The sequence below is a fragment of the Vidua chalybeata genome, chromosome 3 (assembly GCF_026979565.1).
Source record: "Vidua chalybeata isolate OUT-0048 chromosome 3, bVidCha1 merged haplotype, whole genome shotgun sequence".
NCBI lineage: Eukaryota > Metazoa > Chordata > Aves > Passeriformes > Viduidae > Vidua > Vidua chalybeata.
In genome coordinates this window covers 457,003-470,239 of record NC_071532.1, presented here as the reverse complement: position 1 = coordinate 470,239, position 13,237 = coordinate 457,003, and the positions used below count along the sequence as shown (strand labels likewise).

Below are 13,237 nucleotides of genomic sequence, written 5' to 3'. Positions count from 1 at the left end.
ATCTATAAAAATTTTCTCTGTATCATCAGGCCAGAGGAACCCTTTCTCTTGTGGAAGACATATCTTCCCAGAACACCTCTACTCAAAATTGCAGTGGAGACATCCATGTATGTGACACAGCTGCAGAACACACCACCAGAAATGTGATGAAGAAGGAATAAACACAGCAGATGCATCACCAGGCAGAAACACAGGAAATCAAGCACAGGTGTACGTAAGAAAAATCAGGGTTTTAATGATAAATACGCAGGTAAGAAAGATAATAAAGAACCAGTAAGTGTTTGACTTGTTCAGTGTCTGTCTGACATATTCAGAATCTTTCCCACATCAGAATCATATTCTTCAGTTAGATGGAAGCTATCGTGGGAGAAAAGTGTCAGCTTTAGAACTTAAGCATCCATCAGTAGCATTAATCTGAAAGCAAAATTTGGGATCTCATTCTTGGTACCACTTGTTGCAAGTTTTTCTGATCAGCTGTGAGGGACTGATAAATGTTAAGACTAAAATGTCTCAACCTCGTTTGAACTTTATTTTGAACTGTTGCTTAGAAATCTGTTTTGTTAACCACCTTAGTTGCCATCTCCAATTTTGGTTGAAGAATGGATCTACATTTCCACTTCAGCCTTGATCTTCAGCACTGACTCCACTTCCAGTCCACTCCCAGGATAGCTCACACAACTGATCATGGCTGGTTTGTCACTCCATGTCCTGAAGTTGCTTACAAATTTAGAAGTCCGCTTTTAAAAAAAGCAAGCTGCTTTGTCACTTTGGCTGTGAAGGATGAATCCAGTTTTCTTTGACTTTAAAACTCCAACCACTCTGTCATATAAATACAGTTTGATGGAGAAATCTCACCACCTTCATGACAGTCATCAAAAACCTGCAAAAGAAGCCTTGTGTCAGCAGAGTAATTACGTCCAGTTGGACGGTGCTTGCTGTGTGTAACATGCTCCCAGGTTTTCTGCCTCTTTCCCACTAGATCAGCATTAGTCTAACAGAGGCCAAAACCTAGGAGGTCTTATGGCAGCTCTGAGGCAGAAGAGAAAAACAGATCCCACCACAAAGGAACATACTGGGAAGTTTTACCTACAAGCCAGTTCACAGTCCAGGGAGGAGAGACCAAAAGCTAGACAGAAATAATTTAGCTTGATAAAAACACAGGCAAACCTGGGATCAGAAATACAATAACATAATTTGGGAAAGGCTACACTTGACAGCATCCTTTCACATACAGTCCAGTAAAGAGACAGGTTGGAAGTGGGGAACACCTGACAGAGCAGGTGTTCAGACCAAACACAGAGCCTGTGACACCACAGCTAAGGCCTCACGGGCAGCTTTTAAGCACAGCTGGCTTAGCCCCGAGGCTGACTCGTGGGCAGAACCTGCCATGTGCCATCTGGCCACTGCAGGCCTGTGTTCAAGAGCTGCATGCACCACTCACAATACACAGAATTAGTTACTCACAGGGCAGAGTCCACAGGGTGTCCTGACCAACCCAGTGGGCTGGATGAGAGGACTAACGGCTCTGTACAGCCTCATCTGCCCATCCACGCTGCCCACTGTCCCCTCCTTGGCAGCAATAATGGTCATCTCCACTTTGCCATCATAGATCAGAGTATTCAAGATGGTCTCAATGTCTTCCATTGATAACTCTACCTAAGAAACAATTTGTGAAATCGATGTTAGGGAAGACGCATGCCAGTGAGTCCTGCAAGGAGGAAAGGAGCAAACACCACGAGTAAGAAATCCACAGAGTTCTAACCGAGTCCAGAAAAAGACACCAGACTCACTGGGAACTTTATGGAGTTGTGCATATGCAAAAAGAAAAGCAAATACTAATATCTCCTACCTCCTGAGCACTTCTGATTTGCACTAGCCTTGGTCTTACCAAAAAGAACTTCCCTGTGCACCTGAGATGTCTCCATCAGCCTAGCACAATACAGTTCCAGTTTGGCAAGAAAACAATTGTGAAAGAAGAAAAAGACAAGACTGCTAAAGAAATACTTGTTGATGGTAACCAGTAAAGGTGGGGTATTTTTCCCTACCCTCAAATTCCTTGAAGTGCATATGTAAACCTAAGAGAAATTATGAAATCTAAACCAGCTGAGACTGTTAACAAGGATGTGAATGCTAATTCCTTTACACATTTTTGAAAACCCACATGCACAAGCTATCCTGGTATGCCAGGCAGTATCAGTGACCCTCCCCAAGAAGCAGTGAAGCCACAGAGCTCTCCTCCACTACACAAGCTGGGGGTGCTAAGACACTTATGAGACCTTCAGCAAGTTTGCAGCACCCAGCTCCTAGAGCTAATCATGCACTGCCCGTTTGAACAGTAGTGAGATGAATCTGTTCTGACCTTACTGATGCCCAGTTCACAGATGTATTTCCACACCTCGTGGGATGAGGCAAACGAGCTGTTCCTCTGTATCATGGGGTTCTGTTTGCTGTCTCGAGCTGCCTCTGCCTGAGAAAAAGCAAAAGTTACTTCGTCAGCACTCAGTGCCAAGAGCCTCCTTCGTGGGTCAGTTCAGGCAGACTCAAAAACAAAACTTGTTTTCCATTTCTGGCATGTGTTTGGCATTTAAAGCCACGTTCTTAAGACTGGTGTGTGTGAGACAATGCAGTGCACAATCAAATATAATTTTATAATAAATGACATAAAATTTACACTGCAATTCAGATTAATATGAAGAAATACCAGCATTTGGCATTTTGTTGACAAAAAAAAAAAAAGTTTCTGCTGTACCTAGAGCAAATTAAAAATATATTGTAATGGAATGGACACATGCCAGAATCTGCAGACATATTTAATGAACCAGGGACAATTTAGACTAGGGGCAATTGTCTTCTAGGCAGACCTACCTCACTGGCTGCTGCCTTACATCCTCTCAGAAATGAGGTGCTCTGCAGAAACCACAGTGGCTTTCCCTAGATTTTTTGGTCCTCTGGTGTTTGCTGCCTGGTTTGTGTCTTAGTTTATATATATATATATATATATATAATTATACGGGGTGGAGACTCCAAAATTAGATATCTCCCCTTTAGTTTTAACCAATCTCCTTCCACCAATAAGAGACAAAATGGGAGAAGACAGAAAGGGAAAAAAAAATCAAATAAAAGATAACAGCCTCTGCGGTTCCAGAACTTCCACAAACAACAATCAGAGGGGGACAGGGACGAAAGAAAACTTGGACAATTTTATTTATTTAAAACAATTTTTGGCCAAAAGGCTCCAATGCTGCCAAAAACGCTGGAAAAATCTTCCCGGCAGGTGGCAGGTCCGCCCCCTCCTGGACACACACACGGCAGGCGGCTGGAAAATGGTGGAGAGAGGGTCTGACTCCTCCTCGGCAGGAAAAGGTATTGCAGAATTCCCCCTGGAGCAGCTTCTGGGGTATCGACCTGGAGACCCGCCCCAGGCCATCCCCTCGGGCACCCAGGGAGAACAAAAGCCCCCCTGGTTTCCCGTTTCTAAAGGGATCCTGCACCCCTCCCTCCAGGATAAAACACAGGCTCCTCTTTCCCGGGTAGCTGGCCCTTAGGGACAGCAGTACTCTTGGGCAGCTTGGCACACAGAAGATAAGGAACACACAATTTTGGGTCACCTTGGATAGCTGTCATTGGACCTCAGGGACAAAAGGCTTCCCTCCTTGCCCAGGGTGGAAAAATACCCATCATTAAATACACCACCATCACACCACTGTGACAAGAAGAATAGTCCAATAGGTTGGATTTGCCAACCTAGCTGCAACAACAGCCAGCACTTATGGAAAACCTGAGCCTTGCCTCATTTACAAAACAAATGGCAGGTGACTTTGGCACTCACCTTACTCTGCAGAAACTTAAAACACTGTTGGTTTAACACCTCCACAAACTCAGACTCGAAGTCCTGGTCACTGTACCAGGCCCCTCCGGTGACGGAGCGGTCGGGCTGCAGGTTGTACAGCATGTAGACCTTCTTCTTGGATGCCTGTGGGAGGGAGAGGCACAGCTCTCAGCAACAAATTCCTTCCTTCATCAGCAAGGAACAGACAAGCAGACAATCTGCAGAAGAGCTGTATCACTCCTGTACCTAAGGCACAGCAATCCACCTGACTCCAGCTAGCCCTAACCTGTTTGACCCCCAGGCAACGCAGAGACAAAGAGATTTGGATTCCTCATCATTTTATAACAGTGCTGGGAGACGAGATGAAGCCAGCACCTTTGACATGAACACAGAGAAGCTACTGCTTTGCTATGTCCGACTTCTCCAGCCCCACCTGCTTTCCCAGACCCATGAGAACCAGGTGAGTGAAGACAGACAGCACAGAGCTGACCTGTGGAGCCAGTGTCTGCTGCACCTCAGACCTGCGCTCTAAAGCAGAGTCAAACACTGCTGCACAGCCAAAGAGAAAGCTGGAGGCAAAATGAGGCTTCTCTGCCCCTGCTGAAAGCATACAAAGCATGCAGATGTTTGAAATTGTTAAAAAGAAAGTCACAAAATACTCACTGCCACAGATTTAACTGCTTTAATTAGTTTCTTGCTTTCCAAGTTTTTCAGTATCTTGTTGATCTCTGTTAAAGGCAGATTGCTTTTGTACCTAATGTCCCTGCTCCAAATACCTGTTAAAAAACAGAGAAGTGAACAGAAATAAATAGAAGAAACCATTTCTTTCCATATATACCAACCAAAAGTCACATCAGAACACTGCCTGGGCTGCTTGCCTGCCACTCCCAGCAGCAGGGAAGGAATGGAAGGGACTGGGGAAAAACAAGCAGGTATGGGGTACTAGATTTTATATTTGTATTGTCTGGGCAAGCATTTGTGACTCTGGACTGGAATGGTCCCATGAGCAAACAGAGTTAGTACCATGCACAACCATAATTTAAAGTACCTTTGTTGCCTGCATCCTCTATGATTTGGTAAACCAGCTTCTCTTGATTGTCAGAACCTTTCATTTTACTGTAAAACAAGGCAGACACCAGGATTTTTGAAAGGTCCACCATTTGAAAGAAGTTTGATTTGTTTTAAACAAGAATTGTGTTCCAAACTTACTTACCCAGCAGACACAGGCCTACCTTGCATTTTGGGAATCTTTGATTCTGTACAGGAGACCTGCACTGCTCCTCAGAAGGTCCAGCTGCCCCTAGGAGAGATGGGCACAATGCATTTACTTCCCTTCAAACAGCTTGTTTCAGAAGGTGTTCTAGAAAAATATTCTGAAATTCTAAAACAAAAACATTGTTTAATGTCAACTAAATAAAGAAAAATAAAAACTAATGTTTCTAACCACTGGAAACAATAACAGCCTTGAGGATTTTTTTTTTCCCCTGATACATTTCCACTTATCATCAGCTGTCAGAAATAACAAACAGCTCCTGACCCTTCCCACAACATCTACACAGTCCCTGTTATTTCTCCTGACTTTCATATGGTACAAGGCACATCAAGTTCTTGTAAACTTTGCTCTCAGTTTCCACCAAAGCACTCACTTGGAGCCCTGGAACAATTCCAAGCTCCAGTAACAAAGTTCTGCTTTGTACTAAGTGGCCACCACTGGCAAGCTGCCAGCTTTGATGGGCAGTGACTCCTAGAAGCAAATTATTGGCACCTCTCAGCCACACAGAGAGATTGTTGTGCTCTGCGTGCTTGTGGCCAGTGCTTGTTTCCTGTTTTGAAGAGGAAAGCAATTGGGCAAGCACAAGAGTGTATAACAGCAGTGTGAAAAACGCCAACCACTTGGTTTTTAAAATTTTTAAAGTTTAATAATAATAAAATGGTTATTAAAATAGCAATACAATTAGGGTAATAAAAATTTAGAGTTAGGACAATCACAAGACAATAAAAAGCAAAGAGTTATGGATGTCCAGATGCTCTCGGGCACTTAAGCCACGACAAGCATGCCTTGTGAACAAAGGAATCACCTTAAAAGCAACAGCCTGTTGCATATACAAAACACTTCATGATTATGCATATATTTTATTTAAAACAAGAACTTCATCTGGTACTTGTCAGAAACTTTCTGTTAATCCCCAGGCGCCTTTGAGTCTCAGTCAGGCTTGAAGAAGTTCATTTCTGTTGATAAGGAAAGCCATAAATTCCTCTCCTCTGGAAGATTTAGGGGTTTCTGTAATTGTTATCCTTGTGTGAAGAACTACTTGATTATCTCATCTCTTTCTTGAGCTAGTTAAAAAGTATCTTACATAGCATAGTTCCTATTTTAACATTGTGTTATAACCTAAAAATGCATTCAACACACTACTGGAGAGAACTAATACAGCATAACTCTCCAACGTTACACATATAATATTCATTGTAACTATTGCGTAAAGGCAATCACAAAATAGGCATTTTTCACAGCAGGAATCAGCTTTCACCCTCTCACTGCCAGCTGATCCTTGGCTCTGACAGGTTTGGCAGGTTTCACCCGTGTGCCCTCAGAGCGATCCTCGGGATCCTGTGGGGGCTCAGAGAACAGCCCCACACATGAGAGCCTGCTCGTCCCTACAGCCCATTAACTGCGTGCCTAATGGGCTCGAGCTGTGTGCTGAGGAAGAGGAAGGTGGGCTGTGCCTACCATGGAGAGCAGCCTGTTGATGGCCACGGCCCTCTGCTGAGCTTCCATGTGAGGCATGTCGTTCTGGATCACCTGGTCCGTGATGCCGTGGGGGAACTGCTGGCACAGCTCAATGATCCTGCGGGGCAGAGAAGCAGCTTCAGAAGCCGTGCTCTGCTGCATGCAAGCAGTGCCGGAGCCGGGACGGAGGAGAGCGACGAGAGCAGCTCAGGGCACAAGTGTCCACCAGCTGCTTCTTGAGGGGGCTCGGCACCAGCCCCCGTGCACCACCTCCCCTTCCAAGGCCAGAAAGCCTCCGGGACGGCCGGAAGTGACCTGACCCAACCCTCGGTGCCCCCTCGGCACCTCCCAGCACCAAACTCTCCGTGCCCCTAACAACGCCCCGCTTCGGCATCTATTTCCTGGGTAACACTCGGGCGTCGAACCACCCGACGAGGGTGAACGACAAGGCCCCGCCACGCCTGCTGCCCCCAGCCCCACCACCCGTCCCTCGCGGCCTCCACACAGGCACCCAGCCGGCCTGCCGCGGCGCCCGCAGCACCTGCTCTCGATGTCCATGGGGTCGGGCGCCTCCGGCTTCACCTTCACCTCCGCCATGGCGCGGCGGGCTGCGGCGCCGCGAGATGACGTCAGGGACGCGCGACGGCGGGAGCGGGCGGAGCCGGTTGCCACGCAACGGCCAATGGGCGGCGGGAGCGGCGGGCGCGCGGCGTCCCTGGAAACGGGGCGGGGGCGAGCGGGGGCGAGAGGGGGCGAGCGGGACCCAGCGGGGGCGAGAGGGGGCGAGCGGGACCCAGCGGGGGCGAGAGGGGGCGAGAGGGGGCGAGCGGGACCCAGCGGGGGCGAGCGGGACCCAGCGGGGGCGAGCGGGGGCGAGAGGGGGCGAGCGGGACCCAACGGGGGCGAGCGGGACCCAGCGGGGGCGAGAGGGGGCGAGAGGGGGCGAGCGGGACCCAGCGGGGGCGGCGGGAGCGGGGGCGAGCGGGGGCGAGAGGGGGCGAGCGGGACCCAACGGGGGCGAGAGGGGGCGAGCGGGACCCAACGGGGGCGAGCGGGACCCAGCGGGGGCGAGCGGGGGCGAGCGGGACCCAGCGGGGGCGAGCGGGACCCACCGGGGGCGAGAGGGGGCGAGAGGGGGCGAGCGGGGGCGAGCGGGACCCAGCGGGGGGGGCGGGAGCCAACGGGAGCCAACGGGGGCGAGCGGGACCCAACGGGATCCAACGGGCCCGAGCGGGACCCAGCGAGAGCCAACGGGACCCAGCCGGGACCAGCCGGACCCAGCGGGACGGCGGTGAGCGGCCCCGCACGGCGGTGACCGAGCCCGCACGGCGGTGAGCGGCCCCGCACGGCGGGGAATGGCCCCGCACGGCGGTAACCGAGCCCGCACGGCGGTGAGCGGCCCCGCACGGCGGTGAACGGCCCCGCACGGCGGTGACCGAGCCCGCACGGCGGTGAATGGCCCCGCACGGCGGTGACCGAGCCCACACGGCGGTGAGCGGCCCCGCACGGCGGTGAGCGGCCCCGCACGGCGGTGAGCGGCCCCGCACGGCGGCGCTGGGCCCGGGCCGAGCCGCGCGTCCCGCCGGGGATGCGGTCCCGGGAGGCGGGAGCGGAGGCCGCGGGTGCCGCAGCAGGGGCAGCGGGAGGGAAGGGCCGAACGGCGCCGGGCCCGGGGGGAGCCGGTCCGGCCGTGCTCGGTGGGCGTGTGCCGCAGCACGGACCGGGCTCCGCGCCGCCGGGCCCGAAATGGGACAGGGGGCGGCAGGGAGGACACGGGACGCGGTGCGCGGGGAAGGGTCGGCCTCGCCCTGCACAGCTGACTGAGCGCCGGGACACGCTGCCCGCACAGCGCGGCGAGTGCCCTGGCTGCCTGCTGGCATGAGTAGCACCAGAGCTCTTTCTGGAGCACCGGGGCGATGGGGACAAAACCAAATCCCTGTAGCACACACGTGTCTCCTGGCCCTGAGCACCGACTCCCAAGATCTGGAGTCCATCTCTTTGTTTTGTGAGATGTCATTGTACCCAAATGCAGTTTTTCACTCTAGAATTGCATGACACGGTAATGACTGTGCACATCAGGATAAATCAGGCTCGGCACCTGTTCCCAGGATATGTTCTGGATTCACGTGGTGTCTGGCATAGGCTTGAGAAACAGCTGGTTTTCTTTAGTCCCTTCCAGGGCACGCTGCACTTGCCCAGGTGGCCACAGTGGGACGAGGCTGGTTCCACATGTGACACGGTGAGGGTGGAGAGTCCTGTCCTTACTCCTTCCAGTGTCACTGAGGTGAGGTGCTGAAGCTGTTCTAGCTCAAACACACAGAATCACAGTCACAGGATGGTCTAAAGAATCCAGTGTTCTCTCTTTTTAGAGAAACAAAGGAAGACCAGGAGTCATGCTAAAAGACTGTGTTTCTCAGTGCATTCTTCTTTATAGGAAAATGATCCTCTGCCTTTTTACTTTCCTATTTTAAAGATCACTGCTGAGAAAAATGACAGCTGGCTCTGTCTCAGCTCCTCAGATCATCCCACTTCGAATCCCACCTCCAGGGAAAGCTCAACGGGAAATAGACACAAATACTCTCATAGAAATAAAATCAGGTATGAGCAAGAGCTTTAACTCCACCTCAAACCTGTACTTATGTGTCCAGTTGAAATATTTGGCCTTTATACTTTTTTCATATTTAGTCATGACTTTTGGAGTGTGCATTTCATTAAGGAACTTATAAAATTAACTAACAGGTTTGATGGAGCAGGTATGCTTGCATGTAATTTTATTGATCCCAACAATATTACTGACATAAAAGTTATATGTGTTAGCAGTCTTAATTGCTTCCAAGCCAAACTTTTAAGCTGTTGCATTTGGCTTTGACTGCAAAAACAGTTCTTGAAAGAATCATGTGCCAGGCTCACTCCCAGCGTTGTCGTTACAATTTTTGAATTGCCACCTTTTGCTGTGGCAGAAAATATCCTTTCTGTCACTGGAATGGACAAGCTGCTGCAATGTTTGCATGCAAAATCATTTCACAGATACTTTGCTGTCAGAAATATTGCTTATAATGAAATTGCTTTTGTTCAGTAACTGATATTTCATGGGAGAAACACTTTTGATCCCAAATATTTGGTCACTTATGGAACTGCTTTGTTTTCTTTATGTGAGAACAATCAAGAACTGCAGTGAGTAATTTGCTTTTTCCAAGATTGCCTACAGTCTGAGGAATTACTTTTTCTGTTTCTTTCAGATACACCTGGGGCCTGTATTTATTACACTCTAGATGGAAGCAAACCAGAACTCATCAGGAAACCTGGCTATGGGCCATATAACACTTTGGAGTATAAGGGTCCTATCATATTACCCGAGGGGAAAATAGTGCTCAAAGCCCTGGCAGTTACAAAGTGAGTATCCTCTTTTGGTTTATTTTAGTCCTCTTTTGGCAAGGGCCAGGCAGCCCTGTCACAGCTTGTGCTGTTTAAATACTCCATACCTGCAAGTGAGAGATGAGCCTTTCCCCAGGCAGTTTGCAATCTGAGTGATCCTCACGAATAGCACTGAGTTGGCTTTCTCAGGATAATTTTTATCCATCAAGTGTTTCTGTGGTTGGATAACCTCTGGGTGTTATCTCCAGGACTCAGGGTGTCCAGTGATCCTGGAGGCTGTGGGTGAGAAGCTGATGCACTGTCCTGAGAGCCCATCCTTTGGAGTGTGACCATCAGAAACACCAGAGAAACCAGGCTGGTGTTTCTGGGGTCATCCAGTGCTTCAGGGCATTTACAGAAGCTGGTCTAACCAGGAATTTGCTTCGTTTCTCCCAGAGGATCACAGAAAGCTGAACCTCACAGCTTAAGTACAACGTTGGGTGAAGCAAAAATACAATACACAGAAAAAAAACTGGATTTGGCTGCACAGCCACTGACCTTGTCCAAAATAACTTCATGCTTAGAGACAGAGAGAGGACACATCAGTTCTCTCTCTGTAGTGTGTTGCATTGTCTTTTATTTCCAAGGGAGCAGGAGCTCCCACTCCACTTGGAGATTTGTGTTTGCAGCACCTGCAGCCTGTGCTCGTGCCTGCACTGCAGTACAACAACATTATGTAACACTCAAAAGCTAGGCCTGTGTTTATTTTCTTGCTATCACTGCCTAGATTAACACTTGTTTGCAGTCTGTTTATGCTAAGACACTTTCAGAGATTCACTCTAATAATTATAAATCATGGAAGAGTGGTTTGGACGTTTACAGCAATTTCAATCCACTGTTGTAAGTTAATAGGTATTAGAGAGTGACAGTTTTACCAAATAAATATTGCTCAGGACTCGACTGCAGCGATGACTGGCAAGCTTGGAAGGGATGTTCCACCTAATAAGCCACATCCATCAGTGATTTTCTTGTTGCAGCACACGGGTCTGTGGCAGGTTCTTAGCTTTGTGAATATTGATTTTCAGGGACTACAGGGAGAGTTCAATTGTGACAAAGGTGTTTGTGGTAGAGTACCAGCAACCAAACATCCTTTTCCCTGTTGAAGATGATGACAAGAATTTCCTAAAAGATATGGCCACACAGGTAAGTTTTGGAAATTGTAACCCCTTGTGTGAGTATAAAATGTTGTATATTTGATATTATTTAGAGATTTAGCTTTGACTGCCAGTTTTCTTCACATATCTTATTTTCTCTGTTTGCCCATCTTTGTTGCTTTGGTCCTTTAATATTAAAATTAATTTTAATTTTTATTATTAAAAATTTTTTATTTTTAATTTTTAATATTAAAATTAAGCTTTTCATATGCTTGCATTGCAAATAAATACCTTAAACACATACTTTTAAAATTTTAACAATTAACTATAGCAAGAGAGGATGAGAGCAAAAGCAAAAATTTTATTTGGAATTCCATTTTAGAATAAGGAAGGTGGAACATTTGCTACAAAACCTAAGAAGAATCGACTGAATGTGGAAATCAAGCCTGCCTGGGATGAAACATCCCAGGACCTTCAAGGTAAGTATAATTTCATAAAGCTGAGGTAGTCTTCTGTTCTAGCAGAAAGTTGCATAGAGTTTCCCTCTTGCATCGCTTGTAAAATGTGGGTAATTTTAAAACCTTCTCAGAAGACAGAACATCCTCTGGAAATTCCAGTTTTGATTGCTCAAGACTGCACATAGAGAACAAAATTTACTTTGCATACATTTCACATGACTTATCAAAAACATATTAAAATATCATTCATCTCTCAGCAACACAACAAGGCCCTGTCTGTATTTCCCTTTGTGCCAGAAGATGCTGTTAAATTGATGGGATTGCAAATCCTTTGCAGAGTTTTTTTACTGATGTTTGCTTGCAGCAAGATTCCAAAATAAATACACTGAGCAGAAATGAAAACTTCACCCAGATTTTCTCTGTAGATAAAGTCTCTTATTCCTTGGCAACAGCAATGGGACTGTTTTACAGCAGGTAATTGTATTAATGTTTACTCCTTAATTTATTCTTAGGAGCTGGGATTTTTCTTCCTTCATGCAGGAAGGAAGAAAACGGTAAATAAATTAAAACACAATAGTAAGCTCTGTCAGAGAAGTGTGGGGTTTCTTCTAGTTTAATTTCCTGTGATTCTATGCAGCTTATTTGAACCCAAAATGTGCATGCCAAATATGTTTTTAATTATGCTTAGTGAGAGTATGTAACAATCACGTTCAGGTATCTATTAACTGCATGAAGTGGGTGACAGTGGAATAACAGGACTGTAATTTTAATCTTGGAAACAGACAGAAGGCCTTCTCACAGGTCCCCTCAAGGACCTCAGCTCCTTGCCAGTGGTTTGGGAGCCACAGAGCACAGAGAGGAATCCACCTCAGCACAGCCAACGGAGTCATTGCAGGTGAGCAAAGGGGTAGGCCAAAGAAAACTGTGCAAGGCTGTCATCAGGTCTAAAAAAAGGAGGAGGTGAAGACTGGTGATCTCTCTCAGCTATCAATGCCTTTGCCTGCATTCTACAGTGCTGATCTAAATGTATTGGTAATGATGCACGAGAATAGGAATGCCCAAAGCAGGACACAGCTGTCAGTATGGACAAAACCAGGCAAAGGAAATCAACACTGACTGCATTCCTATTAATTCTTTTCTAATACACTCCTGAATCTGCAGTTAGCAAATACTTAGTGCTGGTTGTTGGCAAGGTAATATTTAAAACTCAGTATTCAGCAATGCTGTGGTGGAAGTACATAGCAAGGCATGGGTTTGTTTTTATTAGAAGAAGCCATGTGTCCTTGATGCAGCTAATGGGGGAATGAAGGATAGTAAGTACTCCTCAAGGCAGTGCATTTCAGTGCAGCTTATTTCAAATTACATCTGTAGCTGATTTTTCTATCTTTATATGCATTTTGCAAATATTTCCTTACTAAAGCATAAAGAATTACCTCTGTTTCAGTTTGCAAGTTCCTCTGCAGTAACTAGCCAGAAAAGCTTAGCAAGCACACAGGTGTCAAGGATCCAGAGCGAAACAGATTTCCTTAAGTAAGTGGCTTCTCCTTTTGACACACTTGTCCTTTGGAAAACATCATTTTGCAACCAAGCTGATAATACTGTGGGCTTCTATAAAAATTAGGAAGGCAAAGACAGACACTGGCTCATAGCTGCAGATTTGCAGCTGGCTCATAGCTGCATAATCTAGATAGGACTTTGAAAATTCTGTTCC

The 13,237-nt window shown here is 47.2% G+C and overlaps 3 protein-coding genes and 1 long non-coding RNA gene across 13 annotated transcripts in view; 2 read left to right on the top strand and 2 right to left on the bottom strand.

Annotated features, from left to right (window-relative positions):
* Positions 1-211: 211 nt before the first annotated feature.
* Positions 212-7,349, bottom strand: POLR3F (RNA polymerase III subunit F). The gene is made up of 9 exons (XM_053939485.1): positions 7,102-7,349; positions 6,561-6,678; positions 5,062-5,129; positions 4,878-4,945; positions 4,493-4,605; positions 3,830-3,973; positions 2,360-2,467; positions 1,465-1,656; positions 212-880 (listed from the first exon to the last, which is right to left on the bottom strand). The coding sequence occupies exons 1-9, from the start codon at positions 7,155-7,157 to the stop codon at positions 803-805; spliced, it is 945 nt and encodes a 314-aa protein (XP_053795460.1). The 5' UTR covers positions 7,158-7,349; the 3' UTR covers positions 212-802.
* LOC128786416 (collagen alpha-1(I) chain-like) lies at positions 7,156-7,875 on the top strand. The gene has a single exon (XM_053939662.1). It carries the CDS (start codon positions 7,156-7,158, stop codon positions 7,873-7,875), a length of 720 nt encoding a protein of 239 aa, XP_053795637.1.
* The window catches only part of DZANK1 (double zinc ribbon and ankyrin repeat domains 1), a 21,296-nt gene continuing 15,797 nt past the window's right edge, over positions 7,739-13,237 (top strand). Inside the window, exons 1-8 of one of the 10 annotated variants that reach the window (XM_053938399.1) lie at positions 7,739-7,851; positions 8,730-8,844; positions 9,034-9,158; positions 9,800-9,953; positions 11,000-11,117; positions 11,451-11,547; positions 12,309-12,421; positions 12,971-13,056. In XM_053938399.1, the coding sequence (XP_053794374.1) occupies positions 9,050-9,158; positions 9,800-9,953; positions 11,000-11,117; positions 11,451-11,547; positions 12,309-12,421; positions 12,971-13,056 (677 nt within the window). In that variant the 5' untranslated portion in view covers positions 7,739-7,851; positions 8,730-8,844; positions 9,034-9,049. The other 9 variants (XM_053938400.1, XM_053938398.1, XM_053938402.1 and 6 more) reach the window with 9 other exon arrangements.
* The window catches only part of LOC128785652 (uncharacterized), an 11,901-nt gene continuing 11,721 nt past the window's right edge, over positions 13,058-13,237 (bottom strand). Inside the window, exon 3 of the long non-coding RNA XR_008429961.1 lies at positions 13,058-13,134. This is a non-coding gene — a long non-coding RNA (uncharacterized LOC128785652). The remainder of the gene's footprint in view (positions 13,135-13,237) is intronic.

Coding starts and splice junctions, on each gene's coding strand:
- LOC128786416 (XM_053939662.1), top strand. CDS start 7,156: ATGGCGCGGCGGGCTGCGGCGCCGCGAGATGACGTCAGGGACGCGCGA.
- POLR3F (XM_053939485.1), bottom strand. CDS start 7,157: ATGGCGGAGGTGAAGGTGAAGCCGGAGGCGCCCGACCCCATGGACATC. Junction 5,130..6,560: donor TCAACAGGCTGCTCTCCATG/GTAGGCACAGCC, acceptor CATCTCTCCTAG/GGGCAGCTGGACCTTCTGAG. Junction 2,468..3,829: donor TTAAGTTTCTGCAGAGTAAG/GTGAGTGCCAAA, acceptor GCTTTTTCTCAG/GCAGAGGCAGCTCGAGACAG.